The sequence below is a fragment of the Gracilinanus agilis genome, chromosome 3 (genome assembly GCF_016433145.1).
Source record: "Gracilinanus agilis isolate LMUSP501 chromosome 3, AgileGrace, whole genome shotgun sequence".
NCBI classification, from domain to species: domain Eukaryota; kingdom Metazoa; phylum Chordata; class Mammalia; order Didelphimorphia; family Didelphidae; genus Gracilinanus; species Gracilinanus agilis.
The window spans coordinates 76400348-76412704 of record NC_058132.1 but is presented as its reverse complement, the minus strand read 5'-3'; the positions used below and the strand labels follow the sequence as shown (position 1 = coordinate 76412704).

At 47.6% G+C, this 12357-nt stretch overlaps 1 protein-coding gene across 1 annotated transcript in view; it reads right to left on the bottom strand.

The window, feature by feature from the left end:
- Positions 1-806: 806 nt before the first annotated feature.
- Positions 807-12357, bottom strand: part of COL9A2 (collagen type IX alpha 2 chain) — a 30361-nt gene continuing 18810 nt past the window's right edge. Inside the window, exons 18-30 of the mRNA XM_044668776.1 lie at positions 10199-10243; positions 9952-10005; positions 9118-9171; positions 8276-8329; positions 7979-8050; positions 7647-7682; positions 6930-6974; positions 6202-6234; positions 4950-5096; positions 4392-4446; positions 3524-3712; positions 1522-1599; positions 807-1085 (exon numbers count right to left, since the gene is read on the bottom strand). Of these exons, the coding sequence (XP_044524711.1) occupies positions 886-1085; positions 1522-1599; positions 3524-3712; positions 4392-4446; positions 4950-5096; positions 6202-6234; positions 6930-6974; positions 7647-7682; positions 7979-8050; positions 8276-8329; positions 9118-9171; positions 9952-10005; positions 10199-10243 (1062 nt within the window). The 3' untranslated portion in view covers positions 807-885. The remainder of the gene's footprint in view (positions 1086-1521; positions 1600-3523; positions 3713-4391; positions 4447-4949; positions 5097-6201; positions 6235-6929; positions 6975-7646; positions 7683-7978; positions 8051-8275; positions 8330-9117; positions 9172-9951; positions 10006-10198; positions 10244-12357) is intronic.

Below are 12357 nucleotides of genomic sequence, written 5' to 3'. Positions count from 1 at the left end.
TGTGTATAAGAGACAGCTCTCTCTCTCTCTCTCTCTCTCTCTCTCTCTCTCTCTCTCTCTCTCTCTCCCTCTTCTCTCTGCCTATCTGTCTGTCTGTCAGTCCCTTTCTCCCTCCCTCCCCATGATCATAGGCCATTGCTGTTGAGCAGGATGTGAGACACAAATGGGCTCCAGCTTGGTGGGCAGGGTGAGGAGTTTATTATGCCATATTAGATACACACAGGTATGTGGCCCCAGATGTCTGCACTCCCTTTGGTTTTCCAGTGGCTCAGGGACCCTCCCAGGCCACGCCACCCGTCTGTCCTCCTCCCCGCCCCCCAGTCACAGGCTGTGCTGCTACTGCCCTTGGCCCTAGAGCCCTGCCCAGGGCAGCCTCATCCCATCTGGGACTGGACAGCTCTGACCCAGCAACTTGCAGGTCTGGATGGAGAAGGATTCCTGCAGAGCTGAGGGGGAGAAGCCTGAATCCTGGCCCGAGTGTGGACATTTCTGGCCCCAGAATGTCGGCGAGGAAGAGGGGAACTGTCTGTCCGGTAAAAGCGCCTGAGCCTGAAGCTCCAGCCATCCTGTATGTCCAGAGGATGGAGAGTCAAGAGGAGAATAAGAATGGCCGAAGGAGATGTTTATTGGCGTGAGGGAGCGCGGGGAAAGCGTCTGAGATCTGAGGTAAGAAAGGGGCCCGCAAGCCCTTCGATGATCCCGGAGTCTCCCTGATTTTCCCCTCTTTACGGCTCCTTCATTTGGAACTTCCCAAGAGGCAAGATGTAAATTCCCAGTCTGCAGAACCCCTGGGTCCTCTGGGGCAGGGGGCTGGGTGTCCATCGGAGCGGGTGGGAGCGGCACTGGGCAAGGGAGACGGGCCCACCCCCGTTGCTCTGGCCCGACTCAAGGCCCTTTGATGGTCCCTGGCTCTGTGAGGCGGGCGGAAGCATAAGCAGAGGCCCCCAGACAAGCCGCAGGGTCACAGTAGCCTGGGAGCCCCACGGGGCCTGGGAGGCCCGGGCGGCCCGCCTCTCCTGGGGCTCCTGGGGATCCGCGGTCTCCATCTTTGCCATTGATGGACTGGCCTGGCCGGCCAGGAAGGCCTGGGTTGGGGGAAAAGTACGTTAGCGTCTCGTCAGACTCCAAGGCGACCCTCTCTCCTTTACCCCTAGAGGTCCGAGCCCTTTGAGGCCATCCCTTCGTCCAGAGTGGGAAAACGAGCTCCGGGACAGGGCCGTGCCCAGGTAACCCGCCTGGCTGAGATTTCTCTAGTATTCCTCAGACTCCTGAAAATGTCCTCCTTGGCTCTTCACGCCTTGGCCCAAGCGGAGGTGGTCGGGAGAAGAGACGACTTCCCTGCCCCGTAGAAAGGCGCCCAACCCAACTGACATGTCGCCCCTGGACCCCCCATTCCCACCCCATGCCGCTGTAAGCAGAGAGAGAACCCCGGCATCCTGTTTCCCAGGCTTATGCCTGGAGAGAAGAGAAGGGAATGAGGAATGGGGTCAAGCCGGCACCTCTCCTGTCCTTGGCACTTACCTGGGATTCCTGGAGGCCCTGGCTGTCCGGGATGCCCACGACCCTCGTCGCCACGTTCTCCTTTCTCCCCACGTTTCCCTGCCAAGAGAAAAGGAGGCTCTCTGGGCTCAGCTCCTCTGCTCAAGAACCAGAAAGACTGGAGTCCACAGGAGACTGCTAGGAGGCTGCTGTTCCCTCCCGAAGAGAAACCCTAAGGGAGCCTTGGAGGAAAGCTTGGAAGGGGAATCCGGGCAACTAGGGAGGCAGGGAAAGGATGAGATAAGCGTGGGGAGCCCAGGACAGGCAGCCACAACCCAACAGTGAGCTTAAGACGTGGCGGGAGTCCTCTCTGGCCCGAGTCTGCTATTCCTTATTATTCTACTATTCTATATTCCATAGTATTCCATTATTCTATAATTCTATTATTCTATATTCCATTATTCTATAATTCTATTATTCTATATTCCATAGTATTCATTATTCTGTAATTCTATTATTCTATATTCCACTATTCTATAATTCTATTATTCTATATTCCATTATTCTGTAATTCTATTATTCTATATTCCATTATTCTGTAATTCTATTATTCTATATTCCATAGTATTCATTATTCTGTAATTCTATTATTCTATATTCCACTATTCTATAATTCTATTATTCTATATTCCATTATGCTATAATTCTATTATTCTATATTCCATTATTCTGTAATTCTATTATTCTATATTCAATTATTCTGTAATTCTATTATTCTATATTCCATTATTCTATTATTCTATATTCCATAGTATTTATTATTCTATAATTCTATTATTCTATATTCCACTATTCTATAATTCTATTATTCTATATTCCATTATTCTGTAATTCTATTATTCTATATTCCATTATTCTATAATTCTATTATTCTATATTCCATTATTCTATAATTCTATTATTCTATATTCCATAGTATTCCATTATTCTCTAATTCTATTATTCTCTAACTCTATTATTATGAATCACTGCTATTGTTTGTCATTTTTATCATTCCCTCATCTTTTTGATGTGGCTCAGGCCAAAATGGCCCTAGGACGAATTGCTATTCTTTTTTTTTCCAAACCCTTACCCTTTGTCTTAGAATTGATCAAAAGTATTGATTCTTAGAGGCAGAAGAATGGTAGGGGCTAGGCAATGGAGGTTAAGAGACTTGCCCAGGGTCACACAGCTAGGAAGTATCTGAGGCCAGATTTGAACCCAGATCTTCCCAACTCCAAGTCTGGCTCCCTAACCACTGAGCCTCCTAGCTGCCCCTTATTCTATTATTCTTAAATATCCTTATTGTTATTATCATTTAAGTAAGCATTTATGAAGCCCCTACTATATAATATATATGCATATATGTATGTCTACATATAAATGTGTTTCTATACATCATATATATGTATGGTACTGTTCTGAGTGATAGGAGTACAGATATAAAAGTGAGACAATCCCTGCCCTCAAGGAGTTTATGATCTACTAGGCTGAAACAACATGCTTACAGCTAATAAATACAGGATCTACATAAGTGAATATATTTTTATTTTGGGTAGGTGGGGGAATTAACAGGGGAAATCAGCAAAGACTACTTGCATAGCTCCATTTCTTTTTGGGGTATTAATATTTTATTTTCCCCCGATTTCATGTAAAAACAATGATGGCTCCATTTCTTTAGGTATTAAGGTTTACAGAAATACTTTCTCCCCAAGAATGCTGTGAGATAGAAAGAGTAAGGGTTATTATCCTTAATTTACAGATGAGAAAATTGAGGCCTCAAACACGATATAGTTTTCTCAAGGGCATATGGTAGAGTCAAGATTGGAACCAATCGGGCCCTTCTGATTCCCTCAATTCTGGCACAAACTTGGCATTTAGTATTAATTTATATTGGCTTATTGACTCCTTGACTGATGCTAAGTCAGGGCCCTCTCCTACCTTTACCCCGTGGAAGCCAGTCCAAAGCGTTCACCATCTTTGCAGGGTCCTTTTCCTTACTTACCCTTGGGCCCCGTGTTGCCGATCTGTCCCACAGCTCCAATGATACCAGGGATTCCCCGGGGTCCTGGGTGACCGTGTAGACCTTGCTTGCCTGGGTACCCAGGAGGGCCTGGGGGGCCTGGGGGACCCATTCCCCCAACGCCACCCAGGGCCTCTCGCTTGGCACTCACTGCCACCTCAGCCAGTTGTTCTGGAAAGCAAGGAGAAGAGGAATGTGCCAAAGCTGGTCTCTGACTAGCCTTGGTGTGGGTGATACCCCCAGGTACTCACAGATCATTGCCCCCATTAGACAGAAAAGAAAACTGAGGCTAAGAGTAGGGCAGACTGCCAGACAATATTATACTCAAAGACTCCCAGTCAGATCTTTCTAAAAGGAGTTCTAGAGATCATCCTGGGAGGGGAAGGATAGGGATACTTGTTCTTCTTAAGACATTCAGAAAGATCTGCATGAACTGATGCAGAATGAGATAAGCAGAACCAGGAGAGAACATTATACACAGCGACAGCAAGATTGTGGGATGATCAGCTGTGATAGAATTAGCTATTATCAGTAATGCAATGACCCAGGACAATTCTGAGGGACTCACAACAAAGACTGCTATCCACCTCCAGAGAAAGAACTGTGGGAGTCAGAATACAGAGGAAAGCATACGATTTTTCACTTGTTTATTTGAGTTTATGTTTTGGGGTTTGGGTTTTATGAAATTACTCACTTAGAAAAATGAGCAATAAATAATAATAATTTTAAAAATTAAGGGGCTCAGAATCCTACTTAAGCATCCCAAGATCAAATAATATTTGTAAGGTGCCCAGCACATAGCAGGTGCTGAATAAATGCTTGTCCCATTCTCCCTTTCCTTCTCACTCACCTTGCAGCATTTTCAGTACCACGTCTACAATGTGTTGGTCACTGGCATCCCGGCCCTGAAAACCAAGAGCAGTGAGTGAGATGCCCTCTGGCTCCCGGATCCTTACAGCATGGGGTCCTGGAGGTCATGGGAAGCCAAGGGAGCATCTTAACCCTCCTGCTTCCAGCCCAGCCCCACCTGAACCATAGTACTGGGTGGGTAGGAATCTCTTCTGCAATGAAAGAGCTTCCTCCTGAGGAAGGTGACCCCAGAATCTGGTTCCCTTCCAGAAGGTCTTTACATCTAACTGATTTATCTGATTAGAAGGTAGACCTTCATTTAAAGAGGGCTTCCAGACCAGATCTCTTCATTTCCCACCAGCTACTGAACTCCCATCATCTTCTTCCAAGGCTCATATTTTCTCCCTCCCTCTTTTCAGCTTCCTTTTGTATTTGTCAGACAAGCTCTGACTTGCATCCTCGATCACTCTTAGAGAAGGTGAAGTCTTAGAGAAGGAGTATTGGGTTTGGCTTCTGTTTTTATCTTGAGCTCCAGCCCAAAGATAACAGGGGAACTCACCGCCACACCTTGTCTTCCAGGTAGACCCGGGACACCCCTTTCTCCAGTGATCCCCCGAGGCCCTGGGGGTCCTGGGTAACCCTGCACTCCAGGGGCTCCTGCATCCCCTGTGGGACCTGGAAAGCCCGTCTCCCCACGGATGCCTTGCTGTGATGGGGAGAAGAGGGTGGGACCATGGAAAGAACAATGAAATCAGAGTAGGCATCAGTGTGTCCCTCTGCCTCTCATTCCTATCCCCAGGACTGTTGGTGGAAACATGGGAGAGAAAAGGGACAGAAAGAGTGAAATGAAAGGGATGAGAAAACTGAGGAAGCTGAGGCCCAGAGATGAAGTAATCATATACAGGGTCATCCTTACTCCAAGGCGTGACTTTGGACAAGTCACTTTCCTCTCTAAGCCTTAGTTTCCTTATCTGCAAAGTGATAGTGTTCCCTAATGGCATTCTTTAATGTCCCATCTAGCACTAAATTCTATAACAGTAGAGGAAGAATATGAAACAGGAATGTGTTAATAAATATTTAACAACCAGCTCCTGAAAAGAATATACACACAACACACTTTTAAAATTAATTTGCATCATTAACATTTTCTCCATCTGTTTTGTAAGTTTAGACAACTAGCAAAACATTGGATCAAGCCCTGATTTGTAGTATTTGCCAGTTTTTGATGCTCACTCTGAAAATTTAACACCTGGCTCTGGTAAACCATTTTGAGTTGGCTTCACCACCACACCCCTAAATTTAGATGCTAAAGGATAATGAGCAGAGGAGGAAAGATGTGAAGAGAGAGAGGAGGGAGGGAGAGGGAGAGGGAGAGGGAGACGGAGACGGAGACGGAGACGGAGACAGACAGAGACAGAGACAGAGACAGAGGGAGGGAGAGAGGCAGAGACAGAGAGACACACACACAGAGACAGAGACAGAGAGAGAAGGAGGGAGGGAGACAGAGAGAGAAGGAGGGAGGGAGAGAGAAGGAGAGAGAGAGAGAGAGAGGGAAAGAGAGAGAGAAGGAGGGAGGGAGAGAGAAGGAGAGAGAGAGGGAAAGAGAGAGAGAAAGAGGGAGAGAGGGAAAGAGAGAGAAAGAGAAGCAGAAAGGGAAAGAGAGAAAGAGAGGGAGGGAGGGAAAGAAGAAGGAAGGGAGAGAGAGATGAAAGGAGAGAGAGAGATGAGGAGAGAGGGAGGGAGGGAAGGAGAGAGGGAGAAGAGGAGGAGAAGAAGTTAGCAGAACAGAGAAATGGTTTGATGGCACCCACCTGTCCTTTGGGGCCTGGCTCTCCAGATTCTCCCTAGAAGTTAAAAACAAAAAAGAAGTCACTTCTTCAATGAGAGCCAATGGGACCCACTTCTGAGACTGCTTTCCCCAGCTACTCTGCCCCATCAAACTCCCTCTTCAGGGTTGGACCACTTTACCTTCTATCTTAGAACAATACTAAGTATTAGTTCTAAGGCAGAAAAGTGGTAAGGGCTAGGCACTGAGACTGACGTTTAATTAGCTGCATTTATATTTGTATCTATACACATTTGGCACAGTTTATAGACCTATACTGAAGAAACTTAAATTTGTAGAATACAGTCTAGTTTGTTAAAATGCAACTAGTGTGAATACATCCTAATTACATTTGCCACATCAAATTTCACGCTATGTGGTTTTTTAAATGTTAGATGTTCCTGTTACATTTTAAAATTGATAGCGAATGCTTTACTTGAGGCTAATTGTTAGACTTTGCTTTAACAATATTCATTATGTTTTCTTTGGAAGATCAGTGAGACAATTAGGAACCAGTGACTTGCTCAGGGTCACATAGTTAGGAAGTGTCTGAGGCCAAATTTGAACCCAGGACCTCCTGTCTCCAGGCCTGACTCAACCCACTGAGCCACCCAGCTGTGCCAGGGCCACTACTTTTGATATTTCAGACCCCTGGGCTGAGATCTGGGCCTTGGAGATCTCTCGGGGACCAGCCACATCCTTGGAGCTCCTTACCTTCTCTCCTTTTTCCCCAGGGAGACCTTCCACACCTGGATCACCCTGCAAAGGAAAGACTCAATCGGGGGGCAGAAAGGGCAATAGGAAAAGGGAGCAGGGGGAGCTGGTGCCAAGCTCAGCCCTATTCCCTTCTCTCCCAGGGGCACCATCCACCATGGAGGCCCTTTTTCTCCCTCATCTTCCTGGATCCTTGGGAGACTCTTCTGTGAAAGTGGAGGGGAACCGGGAGTCTGCCTGGGGGGTGCGTGCAGTGAGGTACTTATTTTGTTTCTCCTGGTGACAGATGGATATATTGTAGGAAAGGAGTGAGGAGAAAACCACCCTTCTGAGGAATTAGGGCCCCTCAGGAGCCTCTGGGTCCTACACTAGGGGCTCCTAGCTAGCTCCAGCCTCTCTGACCTGCCCCTTTACATTCCCAAAGCATTTTCCCTCATGACCACCCCATGAGTGGGCAGTGCAGCTATTGTCTCCAAAGTCACACAGTGAATAAATTGGAATTTGGATAAAAAAAACTCTCAGGCCAGGGAAGTATCAGTTGTCACGGCGATAGATTGGCTATCCAGAGCACCTAGGACAGCTGAGGTGCAAGAGGGGCAACTCTACCAGGTGATGAGAAAAAATGGGGTAAAGGGACTAGAACTGGGCTCTGACTGCCCACTCTGACCATGGAGTCTCTGAGAAAAGGAATAGGTGGCATGACAGTTAGGTACTCACTCCACTGCCTCGGGAACCGATCTTCCCTGGGAAGCCCTGTTGGGAAAGGAAAGTGGGGAGAGTGATCCTTGATCCTTGACCTCTAGGCCCTGCAAGCCACCCTGGACTCCCCAGCTTGCTACCACCTTTACCATGTGTCCTCGGGGAGTCACCGAGAATCTCCTGAGAAGCTGGGGGCCCCCACCCTTTGTTCCCAGCCTGGTTCCTTTGCTCCCTGTCTCCTGTCCACGATCCTGATTTCATCCCCGCCCTTAAACCTCCCTGCCCCATCTTTGAGCTCCTGGCCTCTGGCTTCTACATTGTGTCTCCATGTTCCTGGACCCATTCGTTACCTTGTTTCCTTTGATGCCTGGCAGACCTTGGGGTCCTGGGATCCCCGGAGGCCCCTGCTCCCCCTTGGCACCCTGAAGGGAGAAGAAAACAACAAAAGGAAAGGAAGAATCCAAGGCCCAGAGACCACATATAAACCGAAAGTATTGGAGGGGAGGACAGTAGAAACGCATTCCAGAAGAGACCCCCAAGGCCTTCATGCCCCCCTCCTCCTGTACCCTCCACCCTGGGCTGGGCCCTATGGCTAGGATATTACCCCTCCCTCCTCTATCTGGGCCAGGCAGGGTTCACCCACTTACAACTCTCCCTTGCAGGCCTGGTTGTCCCACAGGCCCTCTCTCGCCTTGGTCACCCTGAGATGATGGAACAGAGAAGGCCATTAAGGAAGCTAGAGAAACATAGCAGCACCCCTACTTCTCCCCTTCCCCCCACCCCCAAACCCAGGAGCAGATGCTGCTCAGCTAAGCTGGGCGGAGGAACCCTATTTGTGGTTGAGTTATCTTGACTCCTCTTTTCTGTTGGGCTTTGAAGCTTTCTGAGCCTTTTATGTACACTGTATCACCCACTCCCCAAACAACCCCGGGAGGTAAACAGAACAAAGGATAGGATTCAATCTGATGGGAGAGAAAACAAACCTGGGACATTAAGCAATTTGTCAGTGGTCATATGGCTACTAAGCAGATGAGCCAGGAGTGGAACCCAGATATTCCAGGTCTCAGCCTGGGGTTTTGTCCCATAGGGGGCCTCAATCCAGGGAGAGACAGAGACAGAGACAGAGAAAGACAGGTGAGGGAGGGAGAAAAGGAAGGGGAGAGAGAGGAAGAAAGGGAGAGAGAGAGAAAGGGAGAGAAAGGGAGAGAGAGGGAGAGGAAGAAAGGGAAAGAGAGAGAAAGGAGGAAAGGGAGAGAAATAGAGAGAGGGAGAGAGAAAGGGAGAGAGAGGGAGAGAGAAGGAAAGGGGGAGAGAGAGAGGGAGAGGAAGAAGAAGAAAGGGAGAGAGAGAGAAAGGGAAAGGGAGAGGAAGGGGGAAGGCAGCTTGCCTCAAGATACCTAGCAAACCTTTAGGGAAGAAACCTGGAATCTAACAGCACCACTGCCCCCTCCTCAGCCTCCCTAGGAGAATTTGATCACTCCCCTCTTACCTTCAGTCCTTGGATGCCCTGAGGGCCAATTTCTCCTCGAGGCCCAGGCTCACCCTGGGGACAGATGTGGGATAAAGTTAGTACCATTGGACTAGAGGAAGAGCAACCCAAAAGCAGCCCTGTCCACATGCCTGGGAAACCCTACCCTACTCTGCCTGATGATAGAATCCCACCAGGCTCATAAATGTGGGCTGGAAGGGACCTGGAAGTCCAGTTCCCTCATTTTGCAGAGGTGGAGAGTGAGGTACACACAGATTAGGTGATTTGCTCAAGGGCACACAGCTAGTAAGTAGCTGAGGCAGGATTCAAACTCAGGTCTTCCTGTCTCCAAATTCAGCATTCTCTCTACCTCCTCTGGGAAGCGCTTCTGGATTGATTAGGTGAGTGTCAGTATGTGCCCTGACCCCCATCCTGCCTGGACCTGGAGCTCTCAGGGTTCATTTCCCTCCCAAAATGCTCTTGGCCCAGACAAAAACACCCTCCTATCTTGGTCTGTTGTTTTTATTCAACCTTCTACTGGTTTATATGTTGGTATATCCACATTGGCACAAAATATTAGAATGTTAGAAAGGGAAGCTTAGAAACCATTCATTTTTACAGAGGAGAGTAAGGGCCGGAGAAGACTCCAAAAAGGGCTTTGATCTAGGTCCCAGAGACAGTGTGGGGCTGAGTGGAGGCTTTACTTGAAGCCTTCTAAGCCTCTGCCCCCTGGCACAATCCTCCCGGGCTCACCAGCCCATTCCAAGGCTAGGCAGAGGCTGGCTGTGTGTAATCGCTTTGGTTCATGTATAACCTCTGCTTTTTGGGGACAGTCTTAGGCGGCGCTTCACTCACCGGTTTCCCAGGGGGACCGGACAATCCTGGGAAGCCCCTTTGGCCGGGTTCACCCTATGGAAAAACCAAGCGGAGGCAGGTCAGTCCAGATTCAGCTCCAGAATGGCCAGTGTACACCGATCCAATCTGTTAACTCCAAAAATCCCCTCAGAGAGGTGTGAGCCTCAGGCTTTCACCCTGGAATCTCCCAATCATCCAAACCTTTCTCTTCCATGCTCAGTATATTCCCCTTGGGAAATCCCCTCACCTTCTCTCCTGGTTCCCCTTTGGTCCCTGGCTGGCCTGGCAAACCCTGGAGGAAGAAAAGAATATGAAGATTTTACTGACAGCATGTACGGAACCTTCAGGCCAGTCCCAGAAGCTCATGCACAATTCTGGGGCAACCCATCAGAAAGAGAAGAAAAGCCAGGAGAGGCAAACCAGAATCATAGAATAATGTTTTTAAATGCATAAAATAAAATATACAAGGTTAAAAAGGAAACCAATTATGCTGAAATAAAGATATCATTTTCCCCCATCCACATTCACTGACCCCTTGAAATCTATCCATAAACTCTATGGATCCTCCAAGAATCTCTGACCTCTTATTTTCCTATTTTGCAGATAGACACTGCCAGGATAAATAAACTTACCCAGATGTGGTAAGTAAAGAGACTCAGAAATGGAGAAACTGTAGATGGAGAAATTTACCTAAAGAGGGTAAGAGATTCGCCTACTATCTTGCAGCTGGGAAATAGCAGAGAGAGACCCTCTTTAGCCAGCCCAGGACTCCTGATGATGGGATTTAGTCACTGTCCAGAGACCAAACCCTAAAGAAGCCCCTCAATGACTGAGAATGAACATGAATCCATTAGCTCATGACTCTCTCCTTTGGGGATGGAGAGGCTCCCATAGACCATCTCAATTCCACAAAACACTAATTCCTTAGTTAGCCAACCTCCTGATTTAGGGACAAGGAGAGAAGGAACTGGGCAGGTCAGAAGGAATTCTATTGAGGAGGACCTTGAATGACAAACTGAGATTAGACCTAATCCTGGGCCTTGGGAAGGTTTCAGACCAGGGTCCTGGGATGGTAAGACCTAAGCTTTAGGGTTCCTGTGGGATTATGCGTAGGATGCAGTGGGAAAGGAAAGGCTGAAGGAGAGGAAACTAGTTGGCAGGTGGTATATAATAGCAATCTCCAACCATATGAAGAGATGCCCTGTGGAAGGAGAGATGAGATTGGTCAGCTCAGCCCCAGAAGGCAGAAACAAGAGCTGTAGAGAGGGAGTTATGGGGGTGGCAGAGTTCACAGGATCTGAGAACCTCAGAACTGGGAATCACTGAGCTTAGCACAGTGCTTGGCACTGGTAGGTGAGTAGTTAACTGACTGGACTCAAACTAATGGTCATCCAGCCTCCATAGGAAGACTTCCAGAGATGGGGAGCTCACTATTCCTCCCAAGGCAGCTCATTCTATTTAGGGACAATCCTAATGGCTGGGATGTCTTTCCTTTTATTGATCCAAAATATGCTTCCCAATGACTTTCATCTGTTGTTTCCAATTTGGTTTATTAGAACAGTCAGGGGATCCTTGCCCAGGTGCTAGTTGGACTAAACGCCCTCCAAGGTCCCTTCCTCCTCTTGCAAAAAGATGGTGGAGAACATCTAGGCCAACTTCTTCATTTTACAGAGGAGGAAATTGAGGACAGAGAAGCTATGACCTGCCCAACACCAGTAGCAAGGCTAGATCTTCTGAATCCAAATCCATTGCTCTAACTATAACTTGCCACCATATTTCCCACACTCTGTGATCCAATGGAGATGGTCCAGGTTATATGAATTAGAGCTGGAAAGGTTTTTAGAGCCTAGAATGTCAAAGTTGGGTGGACCTTTGAACAGAGAATGTCAAGGCTGGGAAGGACCTTCAGACTTAGCCTGACAGAACTTGGAGGGGCCTTGGTTGGTACAGGCAAGAGATCATCTTGACCATCCCATCCCCATTTTACAGGGAAAAAACCTGAAGCCAAGAGAGTGGGGGAGGCTTGAGGCTGTTTTATTGGAAATTTGGGGGTCCTTGAACTACATTTCCCATGAGCCCACTGCCTCCCTGTTGTTATGTGATGACGTAGACAAGATGATAAAATTGAATGACTAGATTTGCTTTTTGCTCTCTTTGCTCCTAATCCAGCAGCATGGTGGTGGCAGGTAACAGCGTGCTTTTTAAACTGACTAAGCTAGCATGGCCTGTGACTTTATTTTCTAGTGGCTACTAATACATCTTTAAAAAATCATAATACTTTTAAAACCATCCTTTTTTATATTAATTTTATTTCTTATAAGGCTCAAGCTGGAATGGGAGCTGTGAGATAAAGGAAGGGATGGAGATGAGAGACACTTGCATTTTAAAGGGTTTTCAACTGTGGTA